This window comes from Semicossyphus pulcher, unplaced genomic scaffold, assembly GCF_022749685.1.
Source record: "Semicossyphus pulcher isolate SPU_LCO1_2020_fin unplaced genomic scaffold, fSemPul1.0.p SCAF_14, whole genome shotgun sequence".
In the NCBI taxonomy this organism is placed as follows: domain Eukaryota; kingdom Metazoa; phylum Chordata; class Actinopteri; order Labriformes; family Labridae; genus Semicossyphus; species Semicossyphus pulcher.
In genome coordinates this window covers 7,108,591-7,130,567 of record NW_027211648.1, presented here as the reverse complement: position 1 = coordinate 7,130,567, position 21,977 = coordinate 7,108,591, and the positions used below count along the sequence as shown (strand labels likewise).

At 40.6% G+C, this 21,977-nt stretch overlaps 4 protein-coding genes across 4 annotated transcripts; 3 read left to right on the top strand and 1 right to left on the bottom strand.

Annotated features, from left to right (window-relative positions):
- Positions 1-427: 427 nt before the first annotated feature.
- LOC138591608 (D-aminoacyl-tRNA deacylase 2-like) lies at positions 428-2,909 on the top strand. The gene is made up of 3 exons (XM_069662253.1): positions 428-656; positions 1,823-1,892; positions 2,002-2,909. The coding sequence occupies exons 1-3, from the start codon at positions 543-545 to the stop codon at positions 2,334-2,336; spliced, it is 519 nt and encodes a 172-aa protein (XP_069518354.1). The 5' UTR covers positions 428-542; the 3' UTR covers positions 2,337-2,909.
- Positions 2,910-11,657: 8,748 nt separating this feature from the next.
- LOC138591160 (D-aminoacyl-tRNA deacylase 2-like) lies at positions 11,658-13,882 on the top strand. The gene is made up of 4 exons (XM_069661681.1): positions 11,658-11,959; positions 12,068-12,185; positions 12,968-13,037; positions 13,299-13,882. The coding sequence occupies exons 1-4, from the start codon at positions 11,658-11,660 to the stop codon at positions 13,625-13,627; spliced, it is 819 nt and encodes a 272-aa protein (XP_069517782.1). The 3' UTR covers positions 13,628-13,882.
- A 1,904-nt stretch (positions 13,883-15,786) lies between these two features.
- On the bottom strand, positions 15,787-17,986 carry yipf6 (Yip1 domain family, member 6). Its single transcript, XM_069661602.1, has 2 exons — positions 17,448-17,986; positions 15,787-16,976 (listed from the first exon to the last, which is right to left on the bottom strand). Exons 1-2 carry the CDS (start codon positions 17,784-17,786, stop codon positions 16,629-16,631), a joined length of 687 nt encoding a protein of 228 aa, XP_069517703.1. The 5' UTR covers positions 17,787-17,986; the 3' UTR covers positions 15,787-16,628.
- On the top strand, positions 17,762-21,935 carry snapc1b (small nuclear RNA activating complex, polypeptide 1b). The gene is made up of 11 exons (XM_069661601.1): positions 17,762-18,021; positions 18,605-18,751; positions 19,069-19,225; positions 19,350-19,490; positions 19,945-20,049; positions 20,124-20,279; positions 20,405-20,458; positions 21,050-21,112; positions 21,253-21,382; positions 21,468-21,539; positions 21,819-21,935. Exons 2-11 carry the CDS (start codon positions 18,621-18,623, stop codon positions 21,857-21,859), a joined length of 1,050 nt encoding a protein of 349 aa, XP_069517702.1. The 5' UTR covers positions 17,762-18,021; positions 18,605-18,620; the 3' UTR covers positions 21,860-21,935.
- The last annotated feature ends 42 nt before the right edge of the window (positions 21,936-21,977 follow it).

The window sequence follows — 21,977 nt, the reverse complement described above, 5'->3', positions numbered from 1 at the left end:
ATTCAATATCGCAGTGGATCAATAACATCCATACACGTAGGTGGCCCATTTCTAAAATGCATTTCTACTTGATTTCAAGTTCATAACAATTAACGTTTATCTGTCTCTTTTAATTTTACTTAAAATATTTTGCTCTTGATAATCCGTGCTATGAATATATATTCCTTTTAATTTTGCAACCTTTTTTGTTCTGTTCTAATTCTAAAACTCTTTATTTTTGTATTATTGGGCAAAAGATGATGAAAAATTAAATCCACCCAAAGAAATGAAGAAAAAAAAAATCGGAAAGACTGCGAAAATAATGCGCAACCTTGTGCTCCTTTGGCAAAATGTAGTTGACGTTAATACGGAAGTGTATTGCATGTGTGTTTCTTATGATCTTTCTTTGCCATTCATTGAACATTACTGCCATTTCATTTCAAGCCATGTCAGCATTGTTCTAATCATCTAAACAATTCACATTAAATCCGTTTCTTCTGTTCATTTCTTAAAGTGGACGGAGTGTCGACATTAGTGAGGATAAACTTCTAGACTGAGCAGTGATGACAGAGAAAGGCAGTGCTGCTCCTGTGGCTCGCACGGTGCTGCAGCAGTGTCTGCAGGCCAGACTTCAGGTGAAACCAGCAGACGAACAGTCGGAGGCTCAGTTTGTCCAGGTGAGAACATGTGACCATTTTCACTGAGTCCATTCACTGGACAGTTAGCTCAACTCTCAGCATTCGCACTTGACCAGCAGAGACCGACTTAGGAACCATCAATAACTTACTGCTTCATGGACACAAAACTTTAACTTTTGCTATATCTCTCTGCTGACTTATAAAAATCTAAAAAGAACTAAATTGGTTTGATGTCTCAGACTAAATTTAATGATTTATTAAAGAGTAATTCATTTATTTTATTTAAAGAACAATGGCTTTTTGCTAATACACTTCATTACATTGGATTTTTATGCTGCTAATATTTTTATGGGAAAATGAATGGGGTTTTTTACCCAATAAGTTCCATGTCATGTGACCCACTGTCCTTAAATCAATGTCAGATGTTGATACTTGGAGAAATAAGACACACCTCATTACATTGGATTTAATTGCTGCTAATATTTTATATTAATATTTTTATGGAGAAATTAAGGTTTCCATAAAGATAATATACATCTTAGTTTTCATATATATGGGTAAGTGTCATCACGAAGATATAGCAAAAATAACAGTTTTGTTCCCTCTGAAACAGTAATTTATTGATGGTCCCTAAATTAGGCTCTGCCTGTTAAGTGCGTGGACTCGGAGTTCAGCTAATCATCCTCCTTCTAACAACTCTGCTCCCGAGTAAATGTCTGTCGAATATCCAACTTAAAACTAACTTCACTATGGTACTGTAATGATGGAATTAGGTGATATAAGTAAAAAAAAGAATAACAATAAAAGCTAGTGGACATATAACATGGGAAAAATGAAAAAAAAAACAGATTATAAAACAGCCCAAATACTGATTTAATTAATCAATTAGTTGTTTACTTTATAAAACATCCAAAAAACAATTTAAAAAAAGCAACATTATCTTTTCCAAAGCCAATGGAGATGTGAAATTGTTGCTGTTCTACTGCAGAGAATAATTAGGATTTCAAAGACAGATAATTTTGTCTGATAAGCCATAAATAACATCAATCAATCAATCAATCAATCAATATCAAGCAAGAAATAATAATGGACAAATCACAGCTACGAAGACACTTGCCCAGGAGCTGAAGGAAATGCACATGCAGCTCATTTGTCGACATCATTGATGACACCAGTGTTGCCTGAGTTTGTTTTTCTGTCTTCAGATTGAGAGAGGAATGGTGATCTACATCTGTTTCTTTAAAGGAGCCACAGATGACGTTCTTTCAAAGATGGGTCAGTGACCTTCCTAACATTTGACCTCTATATAACCCCTTTCTGCTCGGCACAACCAGTAAATCCCTCAATATGAGATGCAATTACTGTGTCCTCTCTCTGTGTCCAGTGTCCACGCTGTTGAACCTGCGTCTGTGTGAGTCCGACTCGGGGAAGTTGATGTCGGTGTTGGAGCTTCCCGGCAGCCTGCTGATCGTCCCTCAGGCCACGCTGGGTGGGAAGTCTAAAGGCAGAGCCATGCAGTACCACAACAACATCAGCAAAGAGGACGGACTGCGGCTCTACGGGGCCTTCGTTTCTCTGTGTGAGAAGGAACTGACGGCTGCCGCTGCTGCTTCAGGTGGGAGCGGAGCTGAAGTGACGGTGAAGCACGGGACATATGGAAACAGACAGGTGCTGAAGCTCGACACCAACGGACCCTACACACATCTCATGGAGTTCTGAACTGCAGGGAAAGACAATTGCAGCCTAATTCATCTCCTAATTAATGTATTGTAATGTATATCTACCAAAAAGGTTACAAAGAATCAGTGGCAATAAGTCTTGAGTATTAATTCTGGATTTATGCATTTTTTTATTTTTATTTTACCCACAGGTGTGAGTAAGTAGACAACAATTTTCTTTTCTTGAATTTGCATAAAAAAATATACATTTCTGGAAATTGTCTGGAGTCTAAACTGTAATGACGACTGTGAGTCAGACTCAAATCCCTGTAGTTAAAACGTCTGGTGGTCTGGTGGAAAGAGTGAAGACTTGCACAATAATGCCCAATAATGGTTTAAGATTCACATGTTGAACTGTCTATATGTAAAGCTTGGGTGTCCAAACACCTTTGGTGATATGGTGTATTTGGTAAATAAGGTATCATCACTATCCTGTAGACATGCCACTTTTCAACAATGCACAAAACAGATATTTAATAAGAATAATAAAGTGTTTGTATTTATACATTCTGTAAACATTGATGAAGACGTCCTGTCTCCTCCAGACCAGCAGGAGGCGCTCGAATGTGTTTTAGGGAACGGAAATAAACAGCACTCAGTAAGCTTGGGTTACAGCAGCTTTTACAACACTGCGTCAAAACGGCTCCTCTGTGAAGTGAGCAGCAGGTGGCAGCAGTATAACTTCAGCTAAAACCTTTCAGAATAAAATAAAAGCACGCGTTTAACAAAACTGAAACCTAAATATGTATCTATACTGGGTCTGAACTATCTGTGTTTCATATGATTAGTGGGACAATATTAGACAAGGCTGTCTGAGTTGAACTTAAATTAATATGATAAGGAGCACAATCTTACAACTATTTAACATGATATATCACTAACATGATGTTTGTATAATAACCAGTTATATAACCTACAGTTAAAACCTTTAGATTTGGGGAATTTGAAGATTTTGTAAGTCTTAAACGTTCATTGTGTTGGTGATGAGATGACATTATTTCCAAACTTAGCAAAAAGGCAACTTAGTTTCAGTCATTAATTAAATGCAACGGATCTACAACTCCAATCAGTAATCAAACAACAAACGCGTAATTGTATCATGGTTCCAATTTCTGGATCAATTTATGTACTTTTAAAAAAAAATATATTCGCCCCATGATATCGCAAGGTAAGTTCGAACCTTTATTTTGAAAATTTGAATACCGGAACCCTTAAAGTTGCTGCTGCTAGCTTAATGCTGCACACCACCAACGGCCACATTTAGCCAACAGTTCGTACTGAAATATATTACTTTGTTGAATGTTTACGAGTATTTAGATGAGATAAAATAATTTAAATTGTTTATGCTAACAGTTGAGTCCTAAAATAACGCACCAAAACTTTGGTTAATGTTGGAAGTTGCAGAGGGTGTAACGAGGATTTGTGTTTACCGGACGCAAGATGTGCTAAGGTAGGAAACGGTTTTCAGTTAATTTAGCAATTTTAGTGATACGTTTTTCGGATGAAAAGGACATGAATATGTTTCGTGGTATGAGATTTATGGCGATAGCTTGTGTGCATGTGCCTCTTAAAGAAGACTTTATAATTTAAAGTTGTTTTTTCCCCATTATAAATTAATTTGGCCAACTGTTTATTTTGTCAAATGTTACTTTTTCATTTGATTATAAATAATTAATATCAGCCTCAAAGTGATATTTAAAAAGAGCTTATTGTTACTAAATTTCTTTTAAAAACTTAAATATATTTTATATGAAATAGAATAACAGTCTGTACATTTTGAATTATTTTCTTATATGCAGCAGCAGAGAATATTGACAGATTTGATAACTAACAAATCAATTGATCATTTGTTTTAGATGTTATCATCAATTATCAAACTTTCAGAATGAAATGTAGAAAACAAGGTGAATATTTATTCCTATGTGCCGTAAAGACAAGTGTATATAAGTTAGACATTTAAAGGTTTTTTTGTCTGTCCCCTCTTCTCTTACAGATGCCCTCTTTTGATTTAGTGAATAAGGTGGAGCAATTATTGCGAGCAGGAACGTTTCCTGTGGATGCATCAAAGAGCTCAAAGAAAGTAACCAGAGCTGCAAGCAAAAAGTTTCTTTATAAAGGTATTTTTTACATTTACGCCAGCAGGTGACACTGAGGGAAAAATATCTCACACTGTAGGACACACACTTACACAAGACGGACTGGTGCTGCTGACTCAACGATTCTTTAAAGCTTGTGATTGGTGTGTGCTTCGTGTCTGGTTGTTGTGTCCAAGTATGTTTTGTATACCTTACCTTTACAAGAAACCTTCTTATATTTATTCTATTCTTAATATTTAAGTCTTATGAGCACCTCAAATAAACTTGTATTTATCTTTATTATAATGGGATGGAGGCAGAAATATAAGAGGGAGATGCGAAATAGTGGACAAATAACACCCAAAACTAACCTGGTTCATTCATCTTGTCATGGAAATATATTTTATAATTCTAGTTTCCCTGCAACTGACTGTGTTGACTGTACCTCTTCTCCTTGTCCTTCAGATGGCTGTCTGTGGCGCACCTATCGAGGCCGCCTCCTCCGCGTGGTCAGGAGTGATGAGGAAATTAAAGAGATAATGACCCGTTACCATGATAACAACAATCACGCTGGCCGGGTCCGGACAATAAAGGAGATAATGGTGAATTTTTTTAAGCAAAAGATCAAAATAGCTTATCTAATAGGATCAATAGAACATGTTTAAATTAATACACCTGAACCGTTAGAAATAAATCTTCCTCCTCTGTCTGTGCAGTTGATGTATTACTGGGTTGGAGTGACGGAGTCGGTGAAGACCTGGGTCAAAGGCTGTGCCGTTTGTCAGAGCCAGGCTCCTGTTAAAACATATGACCCGCCCGTCGAGTTCTGCCTGGCCTACGGTTGTGATGCCTCCAGCTACGTTTACCCCGAGCTCAGCTTCCACAGGTCAGACAGCGCATTTACAGAGTTTTTTTGATAAGTTAGAAAACAAAACAAAAAAAACATATTCTCAGGGAAAGTTTTGTCTGATTTTTAACACTTGCTTACCAAAGTGCCTTATAGACAGATGACAAAATTGGGTGATGCAAAACAAACATTGAAATGAAACTAGCCAATAGTATGACAAGAAAATCAATAATGTAGGATAAAGATAAATAACATACCATTAGCATATTATACAGAGAGGACTTTTTCATTTAAAACATAGTGACCAGTCATGTCATCATAATATGCAGATGATATAGTGCTGTACTTGTCAGATGTAGCACAATCAATATCTATGATTTACAAGAGTAATAAGGCATTTTGAATCCTCTCGGGCTACATAAATAAACCAAGATAAATCAGTTTTTTCAAATAAGCAAACACCATTCCATCTGCAATTACCGTTTATATCCATAGGTGCCGCCAAAGAGCACGAAAATAGAATCTTCGAGATTACAACTTTAATTTCCAAAGTAAAAACACAGAGAAAAACATACAAAAGTAGAAGGGCGGAAGATGTTTAGTCTTCTATGATTGCACATCCGCAAGCTAATCCACCATGTCTCAATATGTCTCGTGATATTTTTAACTTTATAAATTATGTCAAATGAAGGTTCTGTCTAGCTAAAGCATCATCATCTTAGCTGTATTATTGCTTGTTTGTGAGGTTAGGGTTAGTGTTTGTCATGAAAATCTGGCCAGGAGTTTTTCCGATATCATGGTGATAAACAGAAACAATTGGCAACAAAAAAACACCTGGGTACAACAGAGCAAATAGCAGCAGTTAAAGGTAAAGCACAGCATCATCTGCATAACAATAACAGCAAATACATTTTTGAAAAGTAGGCCATAAAGGAAGTATATTTAATGGGAACAACAAAGGATCTGAAATAGATCCTTGTGGTACTCCATACGCCTACTTTCCTTTTCTGTTCAGTTTTGTCTCAGATTTGAAAACAGAAATGGTCTCTCCTGCAGGTTTCCAAAGGAGGCAGAGAGACGGCGAAGGTGGCTGTCAGTGGCCCAGAGGGACGAAGGCTCGCTTCGTACAAGGTCCAGCCTCTGCTCAAGACACTTTGAACCGTCCTGCTTCACCCTGAACGAGGATGGTCAGCTGACTCTATCGGCAGACGCCATACCCACCATCATCCCTGTGACAGTGCATGAGCAGGAGGTGACGCAGACCACACATGCAGTATAAATAGGGGTAAAAAGATGATGATTAAAAGGGGAAAGGTCAGGAAGAATCAGGGATGTAATCACGCTAATAAATAAGTACACAAAAACAAGCATGACATGCAGGAGAACACGTACCTCTAGATCATTTTCAGAGCATCTCTCCACAGCAGCACGGAGCTTTGATCTGCTTGTTTTTTGGCCCTCCTCGGTTCTCAGGGTCCTGTTCCCTCAAATGAGGACTTCCTTTATTCAAACAGCCTGGAGGACCTCCCCTCCTCAGCTGCTGCTGCCGCTTCACAAAGCACTGAAGCCTCTGACCTGGCCTTTGATCAGTCTGAAACACCTTTGGAGCTGCAGGAACACCAGTACTGCCTCCCAGTTCCTGGTCAGGACTCCACGGCCGTCCAGACAGTGAAGGTGTACAAGAAGAGGCAGACGGTCATCGAGTCGTGCTTTGTGGCATACAACCTGATTGCCAGGTAGACATGTGATCACCTGACAGCTTCATTCATGTTATGAGTTGCATTCTTTTCATTTTATTGAGCTTGTGTTGACTTTTGACATTATTTCTGCAGGTATCTGAGCCACAGGGTCTTACCTATGCAAAGCAAGGCAAACAGAGGTTCTTTAAAAAGGATGACCAAGCGCTTCGGCCTAATAGGTGAGTTAAAGAGAGAGAAATCATGTTCTATTAGCCTCCTTGTTCCCCTGATTATAGTATCAAGTTAAGATGACATGCCTGTACTTCTCTTCTGTTTCAGATGGAGTTCTGATGTTCACACGAGTCTCTCCTCCTCTCAGGGTGCCGCGCAGCAGAGAGGAGGTTTGCATGATTTACTTAAAGTATATTATAATCTGGTGATTAAGATAATGTGATATCACAAAGTAACTGCAGCCATGTCCCCTCTTTAGTTTCTGTCTAAATCTTCACTGTCCATCAAAATAAGGTTTTATGTTTATCCTTTGTCCTGCCTTCTGACCCCAGGTCAACTTGATCCTGCAGCAGTTCCATGACAACCAGGGCCACTACGGCCAGGGAATCTGCCAGAAAGAGATCGGAAAGCACTTCTACTGGGCCAGCATGACCCGAGACCTGGCCCACTGGATCTCCAGCTGCAACACGTGTCAGAACAGAACCAAGAGGAAGTGGCTCCGCTGCAGCATCCAAAACTGCACCAACTGCTGCGGGCCGGTGGAGAGAGGCCTGGGCCTCACGTTCCACAAGTATGAAGACTTTTCTCCTAATTATGAGCTTTCTATTTATCCAGCAAGATGATCGAAGAGGAGGGGGTACTTTGATTAGATCGCTAACTAGCTCGTTCTTTCTGACGGAATAAGTTGGATTGTTTTGTGAAAAAATAATAGCTGATGAAGTCTTTATTTCTGTTGCAAAACACAAAATTGTGCAGTTAAAGAAACAAATACAAAATACAGTGATGAAAACTAGGGATGCACAATATTGTATTTTTTGCCGATATCCGATATACCGATATTTTCCAACCCTTTTTGCCGGTTGCTGATTTCGATACCGATGGCAGATGCAGAAATAACATAATAAAGTGCTTTTAAAAATGTACTGTGCAATATAAGAAAACTACTTAAACTTACGTTATGTACAAAATGCCATATTTACTTGTATGTTACATTTTCTTCCAAATAAAACTGTATTATTCAAACAACTTAGACGGGCTCAGATGAAGAGATTTGGCTCCTCCTTGCTTGACCGATGCTGAGCAACCATTGCAAATAGCAAACTTGCTGTTTGTTTCGGAAACTTAGAAAAACTGCCGTACCACAGACATCTTGCACCCTTCTTCACGCTTGATGGAAGAGGCGTGGTGCAGGCAGTGCGTGCGCACATTCGTGCCGAGCAAATGTCGTAGCATTACGTCAAGCTTTTTTGGGGAATGATCGAGCATTTAGGCGTCATTAAAGAGTTGTTTTATCGGCGGAAAATATTGGCAGAAAAAATGGCATATCGGCATCTGCAGATTCAAGACATAATCTGCAGGTAGCGATAACGTGCCGATAATATCGTGCATCCCAAATGAAAACAATAATACAATGTTGTCTTTTGTCATGAAATCTGCCCAAAACTAACTTTACCTTTTTTAAAGACACCTTAACCCACCTGTTCGGGATGATCTAAATGTGTCCTTGTCTGTTTATTCCCTTCAGGTTTCCTCTTCACAACGCAGCCTTGCTGGCTCAGTGGCTGAAGGCTGTCGGTCGCTCTAACTGGCATCCTCGCCTCAGGTCGTCCGTCTGTTCGGCCCATTTCACCGAGGACTGCTTCGACCGCAGTGGGGAGAAGGTCGCCATCCACCCCGACGCTGTGCCGACTCTCTTGGTCTACAGCGACTCAGCGGTAAGGCACAGGAGTTCCTCACTGTCTGTCTGATCTTCTCATAACGAGGAAGTGAAATGAGAGATGCAGTAGTAGTTAAGTTTGAGTTTTCTTCACAGACTCCGTCCCAGGGTCCGGCCCAGCCTGCTGCAGGGGACGAGGTATGTTCTAGATGTGGTATTATTCAAGGTTTGACAGAAACAAGGTCACAGAATGATTCGTGGTCCTTGTGAGTTGTCAAACCAATCAAATTCGATACTTAAGTTACTGTGTGTTTTCTTATAATCTGTATTCAGTGTGAGCAGGCCTTTTTTGCCAAGTACGATGCCGCGGACCTCTACCTGCGCAGACGCACCTACCCTCCTGGACTGAGCTACGTAGAGAAAAACACCTTCAGGAGGTTCTGCAAGCAGTTTGCAATGAAAGGTTCGTACAAAACCAGATTCCATAAACGCTTTTTAATCAATTACCCAAACAGATTCCCTCGATGCTCCACTGAATCAAAGACCTGCTCTACTAAAAAGAAAGCAGAAACACATGTACTGATTTCTGTTGAGAAAACCATGCTTGCATCTGTTTTAGACAGTAAATGGCTGAGAAAATCTGCAATGTGTCAACAATGACACATTTGTTCCCTGGTTTCCCAGACGACGAGCTCCACATGGTGAGGGGAGAGCGGGTGCGTTTGGTTCTGAGGAACAGACAGCAGGTCGAAGTGGCTCTGATTGATTATCACAACGAGCTGAACCACCTGGACGTCAACAAGTGTCTGAGACTGCTCAACGAAAGGTGAGAGGGGATCTTCTCAGTCCCTGATAAATCATCTCTGTCAAGATAAGGTGAAACTTTATTGATTCTACAAAGATGCAGAGGGGGAAAATTCCTGAAACACTGAAAAGGTGGTTCACGCACCCAAACAAACCAAACTAAACCAATGGCATAACATATCCATCCATCCATTATCTTCCGCTTATCCGATGACCCAGGCGTCCCTCTCCCCAGCAACGTTTTCCAGCTCCTCCTGGGGGCTTCAGAGGCGTTCCCAGGCTAGACGGGATGTATAATCCCTCCAGCGAGCTCTGAATGCCGGGAAAACCTCCAAAAAGGAGGCGCCCAGGAGTCATCCTAATCAGATGCCTGAACCACCTCAACTGGCTCCTTTCGATGCGATGGAGTAGCGACTCTACTCCGAGCTCCCTCCAAATGTCCGAGCTCCTTACCTTATCTCTTAGGTTGAGCCCAGACAACCTCCGAAGGAAACATTTCAGCCGCTTGTATTCGTGATCTCATTCTTTCGGTCACTACCCAAAGCTCGTGACCATAGGTGAGGGTTGGAATGTAGATTGAGTGGTAAATCGAAAGCTTTGCCTTCAGGGTCAGGTCCCTCTTCACCATGACAGTTCATTTTTTTGCCATCATGACCATTTTTAAAAACTATATCTTTTAAAGTTAAAAATAACACAAAAAGTTGGGGTCATTTTTAGTTTTTAAGATTTTGTTTAATAAGATTTCAATTTACCCTGGAGGTGGAAATGCTCAATAATTTAACTGTAGCACTAATATCCAGTTCATGATCCACGACAGGTACTTCTGGAAGACCATGAAATCCGATGTGGTGAAGTGGATCAACAGCTGCTTGCAGTGCAGCCGCAGGAAGAGGCCGAAACCAGACCACCGAACAGAGGCAGAAGGATCGGTCCTGGAGGCGATGAGGTCGTCACAGATTCATGATGGCTTGGACAGGTGGGTGGCCTTCTGTCTGCGGCAAACTTCATGGACACATTTGGAATTTAATACTATGTAAACAATGTGCTTTAGCCATGACGCAGGACTTAAGTGCTTTCTTGTTAAAGGTAAACGTTTAGATGCAGTCATAGCTTTAGAAGTAGTAGTAACTGTAGCAGTAGTTGTTAACAGTGTAAGCAGCAGTGATACATTAAGTTGCAGTAGTTAACATAGAAGTAATATTGATAGTAAAGATAGTAGCTGTTTTATTGGTGAAAACTGGGCCTCTCATTCTCTCTCTTCTCTCTCTCCTCTCTCTCCTCGCATCGTGGCAGTGGGAGGGACGACGATGATTACAGTCATGATGAAGAGGATGAAGGAGGAGATGCTGATGAAGTTGGTGAGAGTGTTTGTGTTGAAGAGAGTCAGCCTGCACCGAAGTCAGAAGAAAGATTGGTATGTTTCACAGCATATAAGTGTGTTTTTAAATGTGTACTGTACTGTAGTTTTATCTTATCTCTTATCTTAAAAAAGAGGTTTAAGTTCATGAGAGTCCTGATAATATCTTTAAGACTGCTTAAGCTACTAAGCTACCTGTGATTATTGTTTTATTTTTGGGAAAGATTCTTTTCTTTTCCATCACTGTTATAAATAAAAACAGAAAAAATACTTACCAATAATAACAAACTGACGGCCTGAAATCTTTAGTGGAGATGATCTAATCTCTCATCTCAATCGTAGGAGATCCATTCGTCCTCGCAGCCTGAAACTCCCCTAAACCCTCCACCCAAAATTCCCATCCTCCTTCATCTAAGAACTCCTGTCAACCTCAAGCCCAAAACTCCCATAATCCTCCAGCCAAAGACGTCTAACACCCGCTTTGTCGCCAGAGTCTGGTCCATCAAGACAGCGGCTCCTCCACAGTCTGAAGTCCAGGCGGAGACGAGCAGCTCTGACGCTCAGCCTGAGAATCAAAGCAGCGTCCAGGTTCTGTCACAGGACGCGACACAACCTCAGGAATCAAGCGGCTCTCAGGGCAGCGGCAGAAAACATTACGTCCAAGTCCAGGTCATGTCCGAACCGCCCACAGAGTCGCGTGATCCACCTGATCCCACGGCAGAACCCAGTCTACCTCAAGCCACAAGCAAGCAAATTCAACCCCAGTCCCTGATATCAGCTCACAGCAGGAATGCCGGTCGTGGCGCGCGACCTGAGAAGAGAAAGATGGACCTTGACGGGGGCTCTTCGGCTAAGAGGAGCTCCAGCGTCGGTCTGGAGCCTGTGAAGGCCTCGAGCACCAAACCCTGGCCCGTCTTCACCATCTCTGGTTCTGCCCCGACACAGACGGCCAAACCCGCTCCTAAAGTGGACAGGTATAACACCAAGTCCTTTGACCATCCTCCTTTACACATGTTTAGTTATTTAAAGAGTTTTAATGTTACTGCATATGTATTGAATAATGTTTATTTGTGTATTTGCAGCCCTGCTGCTGTTCGGAGGCCCAGGAGACTTCAGGCCCGGACGGTCATCCAGCAGTGCAGTCAGGCGAGAGTGAAGATCAAACCAGCCCTGGACGGGGCGGACGCTCAGTGGGCGGAGGTGAGACGGGATTTTTTCTGTTCATTCTTTTGTTAATATCTCTCAAAGGTTTAATATGTAAAAGTTCTGCTTTAAAACATCTAAAATAGACCTTTGTTTGTAGTTATTTCTTTACTTACATCATCCTCAATGTTTCTAAAAATGCTCAAAGTGTCATTGTTTACAACAGCAGCACCTGGTGCAATGCCAACCCTCTGGCCTTTGCTGCATGTCATCCCCTCTCTCTTACCTGCATTTTCTGCCTCTCTAGAGCTCACAGCTTCCAATTAATATAAAAGGACTGAAAAAATAATAGGTGATAATCACGTAATGGGACTAAACTTGAAAAAAAAAACTGTCAGTCAAAGCTGGTGTTCTCTGTAATCGATAGAAGCAATAATATTTGAAATTGGCGCCGTAGCTGTGGAGAAAGTTGTACAAACAACTCAACAGGTTTCACCCATTCTACATTCCTACAACACCCAGCGTGCATTGCGCCCCTCCCTCTGAAAGGAACTGCCAAGTGAGAGACGCTGGATTGAGGAAGTGTAGTTTAGCGAGCTCCCTGGCCTCCGCTAGATGACGCGTTTTACGTAGTCTGGTGGAGGTTTTCCAGGATCCATTGGAGAGGCGGATAGCGTCCTCCAAAGGCACAGAGTGAAATTTCTTTCGACCATAATGGCGTTAGCTCCCCATAAAAGCATGATAGGACTGAGGTTGAAAATCAGTGAACTGGCCCTTTAAGAACTAAGTTTGATTCAGTTAGTGAAATTGTATTAAATGGATCTGTACTCTGTCCTCAGATCGGGGAGGGGATGGTTGTGTATGTGTGCTTCTTCCACGGAGCCACCGAGGACATCACTCATGAAATTGGTGAGTAAGTAGTCAGATTGTAATCGACTGATATTCCTCATAGACATGGTCTCATGTCTAGATACGTGCATGTATATAAAAGGATATTTCGATTGAATTTTCTGATAGGACATTCGTCTGTTCTTGGAATCCTGCAGGACATTTCCTCAGGACATCAATTTTCAAGAATATATAATTGGATTTAGTGAACAAATTTCTTCATTCATTAATCTAATCTAATCTTAATCCCGCCTCTTTTTTCTTCTGTTGGCTCCACAACAGCCGACAGTCTGATGTCCACCAGACTTTTCCGGAAAGACACCCGGCACTTGGTTTCCATTCTCGACCTCCCTGGGAGCGTTTTATTCGTCCCTCAGGACTCCCTGGTCGGAGAGCCGGTGCCCAAGAGAAGGATGCAATACAAGGGAGGGTGTGAGCTGTGGTGGGGCGCCCAGCTCTTCTCAAACCTGGTGTCCGCCTGCATGGAGCTCATGTCCGCCTCAGTGAAGTGCACGGAGGCGGACGTGAAGGTGGAGCAGGGAGTCTATGGACAGAAACAAGAGATCGTACTGAACTCCATGGAGCCGCTGACGCTCCTGCTGGAGTTTTGAGCCCTCTGGGCTTTTTGGGCTTGTTTATCAGTTTTCATTAACACTTCCACAACGAGCTGTGAATCTTTTTTAAGTCACTTAATTCATGGGAAACTTCTCAGACCAACATGTAGCCCTTTTCAACCAAAGAAACCCAGGAACAAACCACCCCCCATACCTCATCTACCTGCAGCAGGAAGCCGCTCCATCTCCTCCATCAGTACGCTCGCCGTCCAGCGCTTAAAGTGGCAGCTCAGGCCGCTGACGTCATGTTGTCAAAGCACTTTAGTCTTCTCCAAAAGTTTAATAGAAGTATTTAAGTATTTAGAAAGTAAAAAATGAGCCCTGAGGCTTAATTAAATGCTTGTATAAATAAGCATTTTTGATCGGTGAATATGTAACATGACTTCATTTAGTCGTTTTATATATTCATTGTATCATATCGACTATTTTTTCTTTTTAAATGTTATTCTTTAAAACAATGGGCAAACTGTTGTGAAGCCAAAATGCATATATAAGATGGGAGTGTGTTTACAAAAATGTTTCATCGTCTTGTTCATATTTTTTCACGAGGAAGTCCTTTTGTTGAATCGGCTGAGTTGCATTCAGTCACAAAAAACTATATATATGTACGATACTATAGTATTTATGCTCTCGGGCAAATTCCTCATTCTGTACATAAAATAAATGTTTGAAATTCATCCTCAGATTTGTCTTTGTTTTTTGTTATTTCATTACAAGGACTCTTTGAAAGCAGCAACCAGTGCATTCCCATTTTATGCTACTTTATGCTTCTACCCGATGGTTCAGAGAGGACAGAGAGAAAGAGAAACATTATACTTCTTACTCCAGTCATCTGAGAGCTATTTACTTTGCAGATTCGCATCCAAACAAATTGCGATCGACTAAATGTCATGTCTCTCATACAGAATGTGGACCAACAGGTTTAGTGTGTTAGGATCTTTGCAATCTGTGTGTACTGATTGGTAACTTAACTTATGATTTACTAACTAGCCATATATATGGCTAGTTATTATTTTTTTCATATTTTGCAAGATAACTTGTAACAATGGCGGCAAATGCATTTACTGGACCAAAAATGTACTTCTGAAATTATAAGTATAAAGCATCATAAGCAGCATCGACTTACGTTTAAACAATAATGATTGAAGAAAAATGTACAAATATTCACAGCTGATGAAATATATTTTAATCTTTTACAATTATGGATGTCAATGAAAACATATAAATTAAAAGAAATCAACAGAAAATAGCCCCAGTAATTGATTTCCTACATTTCCCAGAATGCCACTTCAACTCCGTAGAGAGCATAAAGTCGGCATGTAAATAGTCAGAGAAAGTGTGATCGCTGTTTTATTTTCTGCCTCTTGGATTGTTTCACATCCTTGAAAAAGTCTCAGTTTAGATGACCGAAGCGTTTGTTGCTAGTGATGCAATTGCTCAGTTACCCACAGCGAGCCGTCCTCAAACAAGCCCAGGCAAAGGCTGACTCGTGAACACATTTATGCCGAAAGTAAAAGCTGCTGACAGGTGAGGTGCCAGTGTAACAGGAAAAGACAAGCCGGTTAATCAGACTGTTTAACTTTTGTGTTTTCACATCATCATCATTCTCTTGAATCGCTAAAAATCAGGGATGTGGGGGCGCCATGAAGAGGCAACATCAAACAGTAAAGAACTATTCCTAACAGACAGTATCTGTGAACCAAACATCCACACCACATCTGAGCAAAAACACATTTTCTTCCTTTTTCACCCAGTTTAAAGCGAGCTGATTTATTGTCATGAAGCTGCACCATGCACTGTGGAGTTCTGCCTTGCTCTGGTGTTGTTACACCGCTGTGTTTTACTTCTGCATGAGGAAAGATGGAGATTTAAACAAACACTAACATCCAAAAAAACAGACTGAGCAGCCATGTGGCTGTGACGTTCTGATGACTTCACAATGTGGGCACGTCGGTGAGGAACCAGACAAACATTTCACCGACCTTTGCAAGACCTCTGTTTCAGCCCTTAAGAAATAGTCACTTATTTGCAACTTTACTGAGTGTTAGATGAGAAGATTGATGTTGAAGAGGAGTTTTTCCCCAATGTTTTTAGAGCTGATGCTCGGTGGAGTTCTTTCCTAGCTGTTTCCCCCAGCTTCCAGCCTTTGTGCTAAGCTAACTGGCCACTGCTTCAAATTTATCGCACACACATGACAGCTACTAATCTTCTCCTCTAACGCTCAGCACGAAAGTCAAAAAGCATATTTTACAAAATATTTAACTATTTCTTTATATGGATAAAATAATCATCTTTGCTAGGCTGAACAGCGTATCAGCAGAGCTCTCTCTTGTTGCCTGCCTCCGCCATTGTTTCAACATGCTCCATCAGGGTGTTGTAATTTTCTATCACCTGTCTAATAAAAACAAAATTTCCCCCCAAAATAAAAAAGACAAAAGCTGAAAAGGGATGACTAGAGCCTGCAATGCTTGAGAGTTATTAGTCAAGTTGCATAAAAGTTCCTGCTACATGACTAAAAAAGAAGAATGTAGTGTGAACATGTAAGCTGTCAGGAGGAAACCCTGCCTCTAGCAGGAGGAGACCAGGAGGAAAAAGTATAGTCATAGCTCTGGTAGTTCAGACATTCATAGAACATTTCTATATACAAGCCTTTAGACTTTATTTATACACAGCTCGTAAACATATCTGGGAGACAAACTGGAAAAATATGAACATATTCATCAGCTTTTTATCTCTCCATCTGCAGCACACCGTCCCAAGGACTCCTCTGAATCTGAGAGAGAGCCTTCGCTTCACCGGAAAGAGTTAATTAGGAATCCTTTTAGAGTCCCGTGAGTCTAATTACAATATCAGACGCCCAGAAACTCTCACAGTCATTTTAGTAGTCATTCATCTTCATTCAAAGGCAAATACCGGTGTGTGTTTGAGTTCTTTCACTCCACAAAAACCTCCCTCATCTTAGTCAGTTAAACTCACGTCCGTTCCTTTTGTTTCTCTTCTACTGTGACGGCGAGAACGTCAGGATCATCCAGCCGATCACAAAGTAGAAGAGGAACACCGGGTACACCACCAGCGCTTTGCGGTTAGGGGGCTGGCTGTCGGCGAGGAAGGCCGTGGAGGCGAAGGTGGACCAGCCGAAGGACGCCGTCACCACAACGAGACGCACAGCGAAGCTGACAGTCCCCGAGCCACCGACCAGGACGATCCTACATACAGCCATGGCCGCCGTCAGAGGCATGATGCAGTATCCTAAAACACACAGGCTCTGGAAGAAGGAGATGGTGCCGCCCAGCAGCTTGGAGTTGAGGGTGATGATGATGGAGCCGAACCAGATGATGACGAACACCTGGAGAAGAAAAAAAAATTTTTTGCTGAGGATTTATTGAGAGAATTCATGTTTTATATAGGCAAATATTAGCTACATAATTATAAGCAACTACCTCAATTAGTCTTCAGACAAGGATACAAGACAGTGGCACAAGATATGGGCAGAACACAGGACAAAAGCCAAGAGGATTAATCAATTAATCGATTGAAAAAATGATTAACTGCTTCGTTTTAAATAAAATAATTATATTAATAATTGCCTTTTGTTATATGGCACATTGCTTAAGCATGTTACAAAGAGCTTCACATAAATATTGAAAATAAGATTAAAATATATATATATTAAATGAAAGAAAGCATAGATATCAATTTACACAGAGGGAAATAATATTTAAATTAAGGTTTAAGAAGAGATTTAAGAGCACTGATACATTCAGCAAACCTTTGGGAGCTCGAACAGCAAAAGGCAGAAGAGATCAAAAATAAGTACCTCTGCAAACTGCGGTCCTCCCTGGTCGTCACTGTCAGCCGCGCCGCCCTGCAGCAGCAGAGCCAGCGTCACGCAGAGCAGCAGCGGGCCCCACAAGTCCCAGTCCCGCAGCAGAGCCGAGCTCCGCTTCGGGTACAGGACGTGGATGAACTTGTTCCCCACGGCCCGCAGGTCCCGCAAGATGGTCTCTTTCACCGGCTCGTCCAATGTGGAGAACTCATCGTCCCGCCTGGCTGAGCTGATAGGCACAGAGATGTCCCCCTCCACGGGTATGTCCTCCGAAATAGAGACGTCTGACAGCCCAGCGAACGGTCTGCTGGCCTCGTCCGCTGCCGCCATTTTGCTATAGAGTTAAAAGTTTAGTTGCAGTTGGTTATCCCGGGAGTTTAGACGACTCTAACAGAGCCCATTTAATAAACTGTAAAAGAAGAAAGATATTGAAGCGACAAATGCCTCTCTAAATCAGTGAATTTAGCTTCAGTTGACCCAGTCCGTCCTGTTGGATGTGAAACGATCTTGCTCCACGTCAGCTGAGGATTGTTTACTTCCGGAAGACGTCAAGGATATCCTGATGGTGCGTTCAGTTACAGAATTTGATTAACGTCTACGCTTACTAACACAAATGCATTTAGGAGATATTCTTGAGGGGTCAGTTAGTCACGGTGCAATATTAGAGTTTCATAATCAGAGAAGTCATTTTCAGAACTCTAAAAGTTATTATTGACCGGAAATAAGTTCAAAATATTTTTCTATCAAAAGATTTACACTTTCTCTCCTAAAGTATTTTACATATTTACATTTTTGTCTTAGTTGATTTATATTATGTTAAAATATTATTCCTAAACAAATATCTTAAAAATATACATGATTAATATACATTCACTTGTGTCAATTTAACGTCTTTTTAAATACAAAGAGTGGAGCGGTATTATTTACGATGGTAATGAAGGTACCACCACAGCTGGAGAAAACGTCGGGGACTGATGACGCAAATAACCGTTGACAGTCTTGTTGAGTCGTGTGTATACAATAACAGTATCCCTCCGTTTGCTTGTTTATAGCTCAGTACTAAACGTTTCTCGTGGAAAATGGTTAAACATAATCGTTTGTAAAAAGGATAACATTTTTGACGTTTTATTTTATATTTCATACGTCAGAGAAAGCAGCACTGAGATGGATAAATCTCGGAAATTGGTGAAAGCAGACTGTGAGGAGCTCCTGGGCCGCTTCAAGCAAACAGATTCTGTCCGCTTCGAGGTTTTCTCCAAGATATGGAGGGAAATGAAGTTTTCAGAGATTTTCTAGTAGGTACCTTTAAAAAATATCTCTTTAATTGTCAAGTTTATGTGTCAAATAGCTTTTTTGTTTTTAGATACAGTCGAAATCAAAGCATCATGCATTTCTTTCATACGTCTTATATTATCTGATTATTGATTTACTTCTTTCATCATACCTGCAGTTTTATCTTGCTCACAAAAGCTCTATTACGCATTTTTGCTCTGTTCTCATTAATACATTTTCATGTTGTCTCCATGTTTTCTGATGTGATGTCATTGTCATGAGTAATTTAAGTTTTGGAATGTAAGGTTGAATTTGAAAAATAAATTGTATTGTTTTGCAGCGGGACAGTTAGACATGAGAAGCGAAAGTTCAGTCGTCTGATCATGGACACAGCCTGCGACTTCTTCCTGCCTCCGTTCAGCTTCCAGATCAGAGTGGGAGGACTTTATCTGCTGTACAGCTTGTATCAATGTCAGACTGCCTCGCCCCCACAGCAGGTCAGGCACAGAGCACATTTACATATATGCATGTCTTAAATAAATTCTATGTTAATTAATTAATTATTAAAATAATAATAAAATAATTGTTGATGATAAGTTCTTTGTATGATTCCGGTTGCAGATCCGTCTGGCACTGAGGGACTGGGAGGACGTGAAGAAGTTTGAGAAAGACGCAGTGGACGCTAAGCATCTGGATGTCGTTTACATCCTCCAGCAGCTGATGTTCCTCAAAGCTTTCCACTTCACTGCCATGCCCACTCTGGTAAGCTGCCTTCCACCAACAGAAACAGTCATATTTGATATTCACATATAATCCTAAATATCATTTAATATTGAAATATTATAAAACTATTGGAGAGAGTCAGTGGCTGGGACCCCCTTTAAAGGATTAATAAGCTACATTATCACATTATAATGTATAAAAACCATACAGGGTGAACCAAACGATTATGGGACAAGAAACAAAGTAAAAGAGTGCACCGTTTTCTAACGATATATAACACAGTGCTATTTCAGCTGATAAATAACCTCTGTTTGTTTGTCATAAAAATACAGTCCAGCTTATCAAATCTTTTTAGACTCTTAAAAATGAACGAACTCATTCTAAAAAAATATTTTTGTTTCAGTAAACAGTATAATACATAACAACTTGCAAATTTCCCTCCCTCCTCTTTGTGTTCCTCTGTTGTATTTTCCTCCTCTTCCTCTCCTTCCAGCTTACCTTCAGGAAGAAGAGGAAGGCGGACAAGTCGCCCTTGTGTGAGGAGTTCATGGAGCGAGCGTGTCGTCCACAGGAGCTGATCAACATCGAGCTGCTGGAGGTGAGCAGAGACCCCACAAACACTTTAAAGGTAGATCATTCAGAGGGTTAAATTGTGCTGTTTTTCCTTTGCAGGAATTGTCCAACATCCATGGGCTCTATGAGAAGTTGAAGACCTCTGCAGCTTTGACACCAGGAGAATCTGGCTCGTCCGTGAATCTGATCCAAAAAGATCTCGTCCCTCAGCTGCGCAGCACTGTGGTGGATTTCTACAAGTGGCAGCAAAAGAAGGTGAGAAGAATAAGGAAGGGGGCAAAATTGTGCAGTTATTGCATATTATAAATGCTTTTACATTTGCTTTACCATTATAGATTATTGTCATTTATGACATAATAAGATGATTATTGTCTTGTCAGGATGGGAATCTTGAAGAGGAAGACAGCGGTGAGGGAACGTCATCACAGCAGGAGGTGAGTTACAAAGTAATGGAAGAACATTTACTTAAGTTGGAGGTACTTTTTCTTTTTGATATCTTAATTGACTTGACAAATTACATATTATTTTTAAAAACATGAAAAGCTTATAAAATGCATTGCTGTAAATTAAATAACCATCAATATACAAATACAGCTGAATATTTTATTAGATTAATCAATTGGTCGATTGACAAATAAATAATTGGAAGCTTATTTGATCATCATATTTGTGATTTTACACACAAAGAGATTTCATGGTCCCAGATTCAAAACTGTGAGGATGTGCAGCTTTTCCTTTTATTTGTTTAAATAATTTTAAGTGGAAAATCAGATTCTGATCTCATAATTTGGGGGGCATAACATTTATGAAGCTGTCACTTTGTGCTCGGTATTTGTGACGGCATTTCTCACTATTTTTCTGATTGTTTAAAAACTAAGCAATCAATTGAATAACAGAGAAAATAATCAGCAGGTTATTACATAATAAAAACAACATGAAGTCTTTAGCCTGTACCTTTAAAACAGTAATATTGAGTGAGTCCAGAGAGTGGTGCTGTTGACTGACTGCCTGTTTTGTCTCCTCAGTCCTCCAAAAGAGCCGAGCTTCTCGCCTCCATCAAATCTAAGGCCTACGGAGAGGCAGCAGAGGTTGGTGTTTGTAACATTTCTTTTAATAGGTCAAGGACAAACATGAGTTTGTCTTTAAAAGATGTGTATTGTGTTAATGTATTTTCTTTTCATGTCATTTAATAAATCATCACAAATGTATGATTGAATCTGTGTCTCAGGCCGCCAAGTCCCGGCGCCATCGTCAGGTGGAGGTGGATTTCACGAGTAATGACGCCGTACCCTCCAAGTCAAGACCTAATAAACCACTGTCACTTAAAGCCAGAACCACAGAAAATGTACACATCTCAGGTAAAAAAAGATCATAATTAATTCAATTTTTATTTTCACGTTTTTATCAAATATTATTCACTCTATGAGACTTTCTTCCTGTCAGGTGACGTGTGGAAAGAAGCCACAACGATGACTCTGATCAATCGTCTCACCACGTTAGACTTTGATCCTAAAGGTACACAAGACGCAGCTGTACATCTTCTCTTTAACACTGACTGAATGATGTGGTACTTTCCTGTTCTGTTCTTTTCCACTGTTCCACTTGTTACGTTAGCATCCAAGTGGGCCTATTTTAAGCCCAAATTTAAACTTTTTCTTTTAATTTCATCCACCATCATTAACTGTAAATAACAAAATGATCTTATTTTTCTTTACTGTTATGAGTTTTGTAACGTTTAGAAATTGATTAACTGACTTGTTTATTTTTCTGATGTTTTCTTTTTCTCCCATTTAGAAAATCCAAAGAAGAAGAGCACAAAAGTCAAGCTAAAATGAAGACAGTGCAGGAGTCGACCTGCATGCCGATCGGAGCTGCTGTTCAGTACATGTTTGTTTTAAAATGTTGATACACTTTTTGAAGTTGTAATGCTTCAGTTACCACTTCTGCATCAAG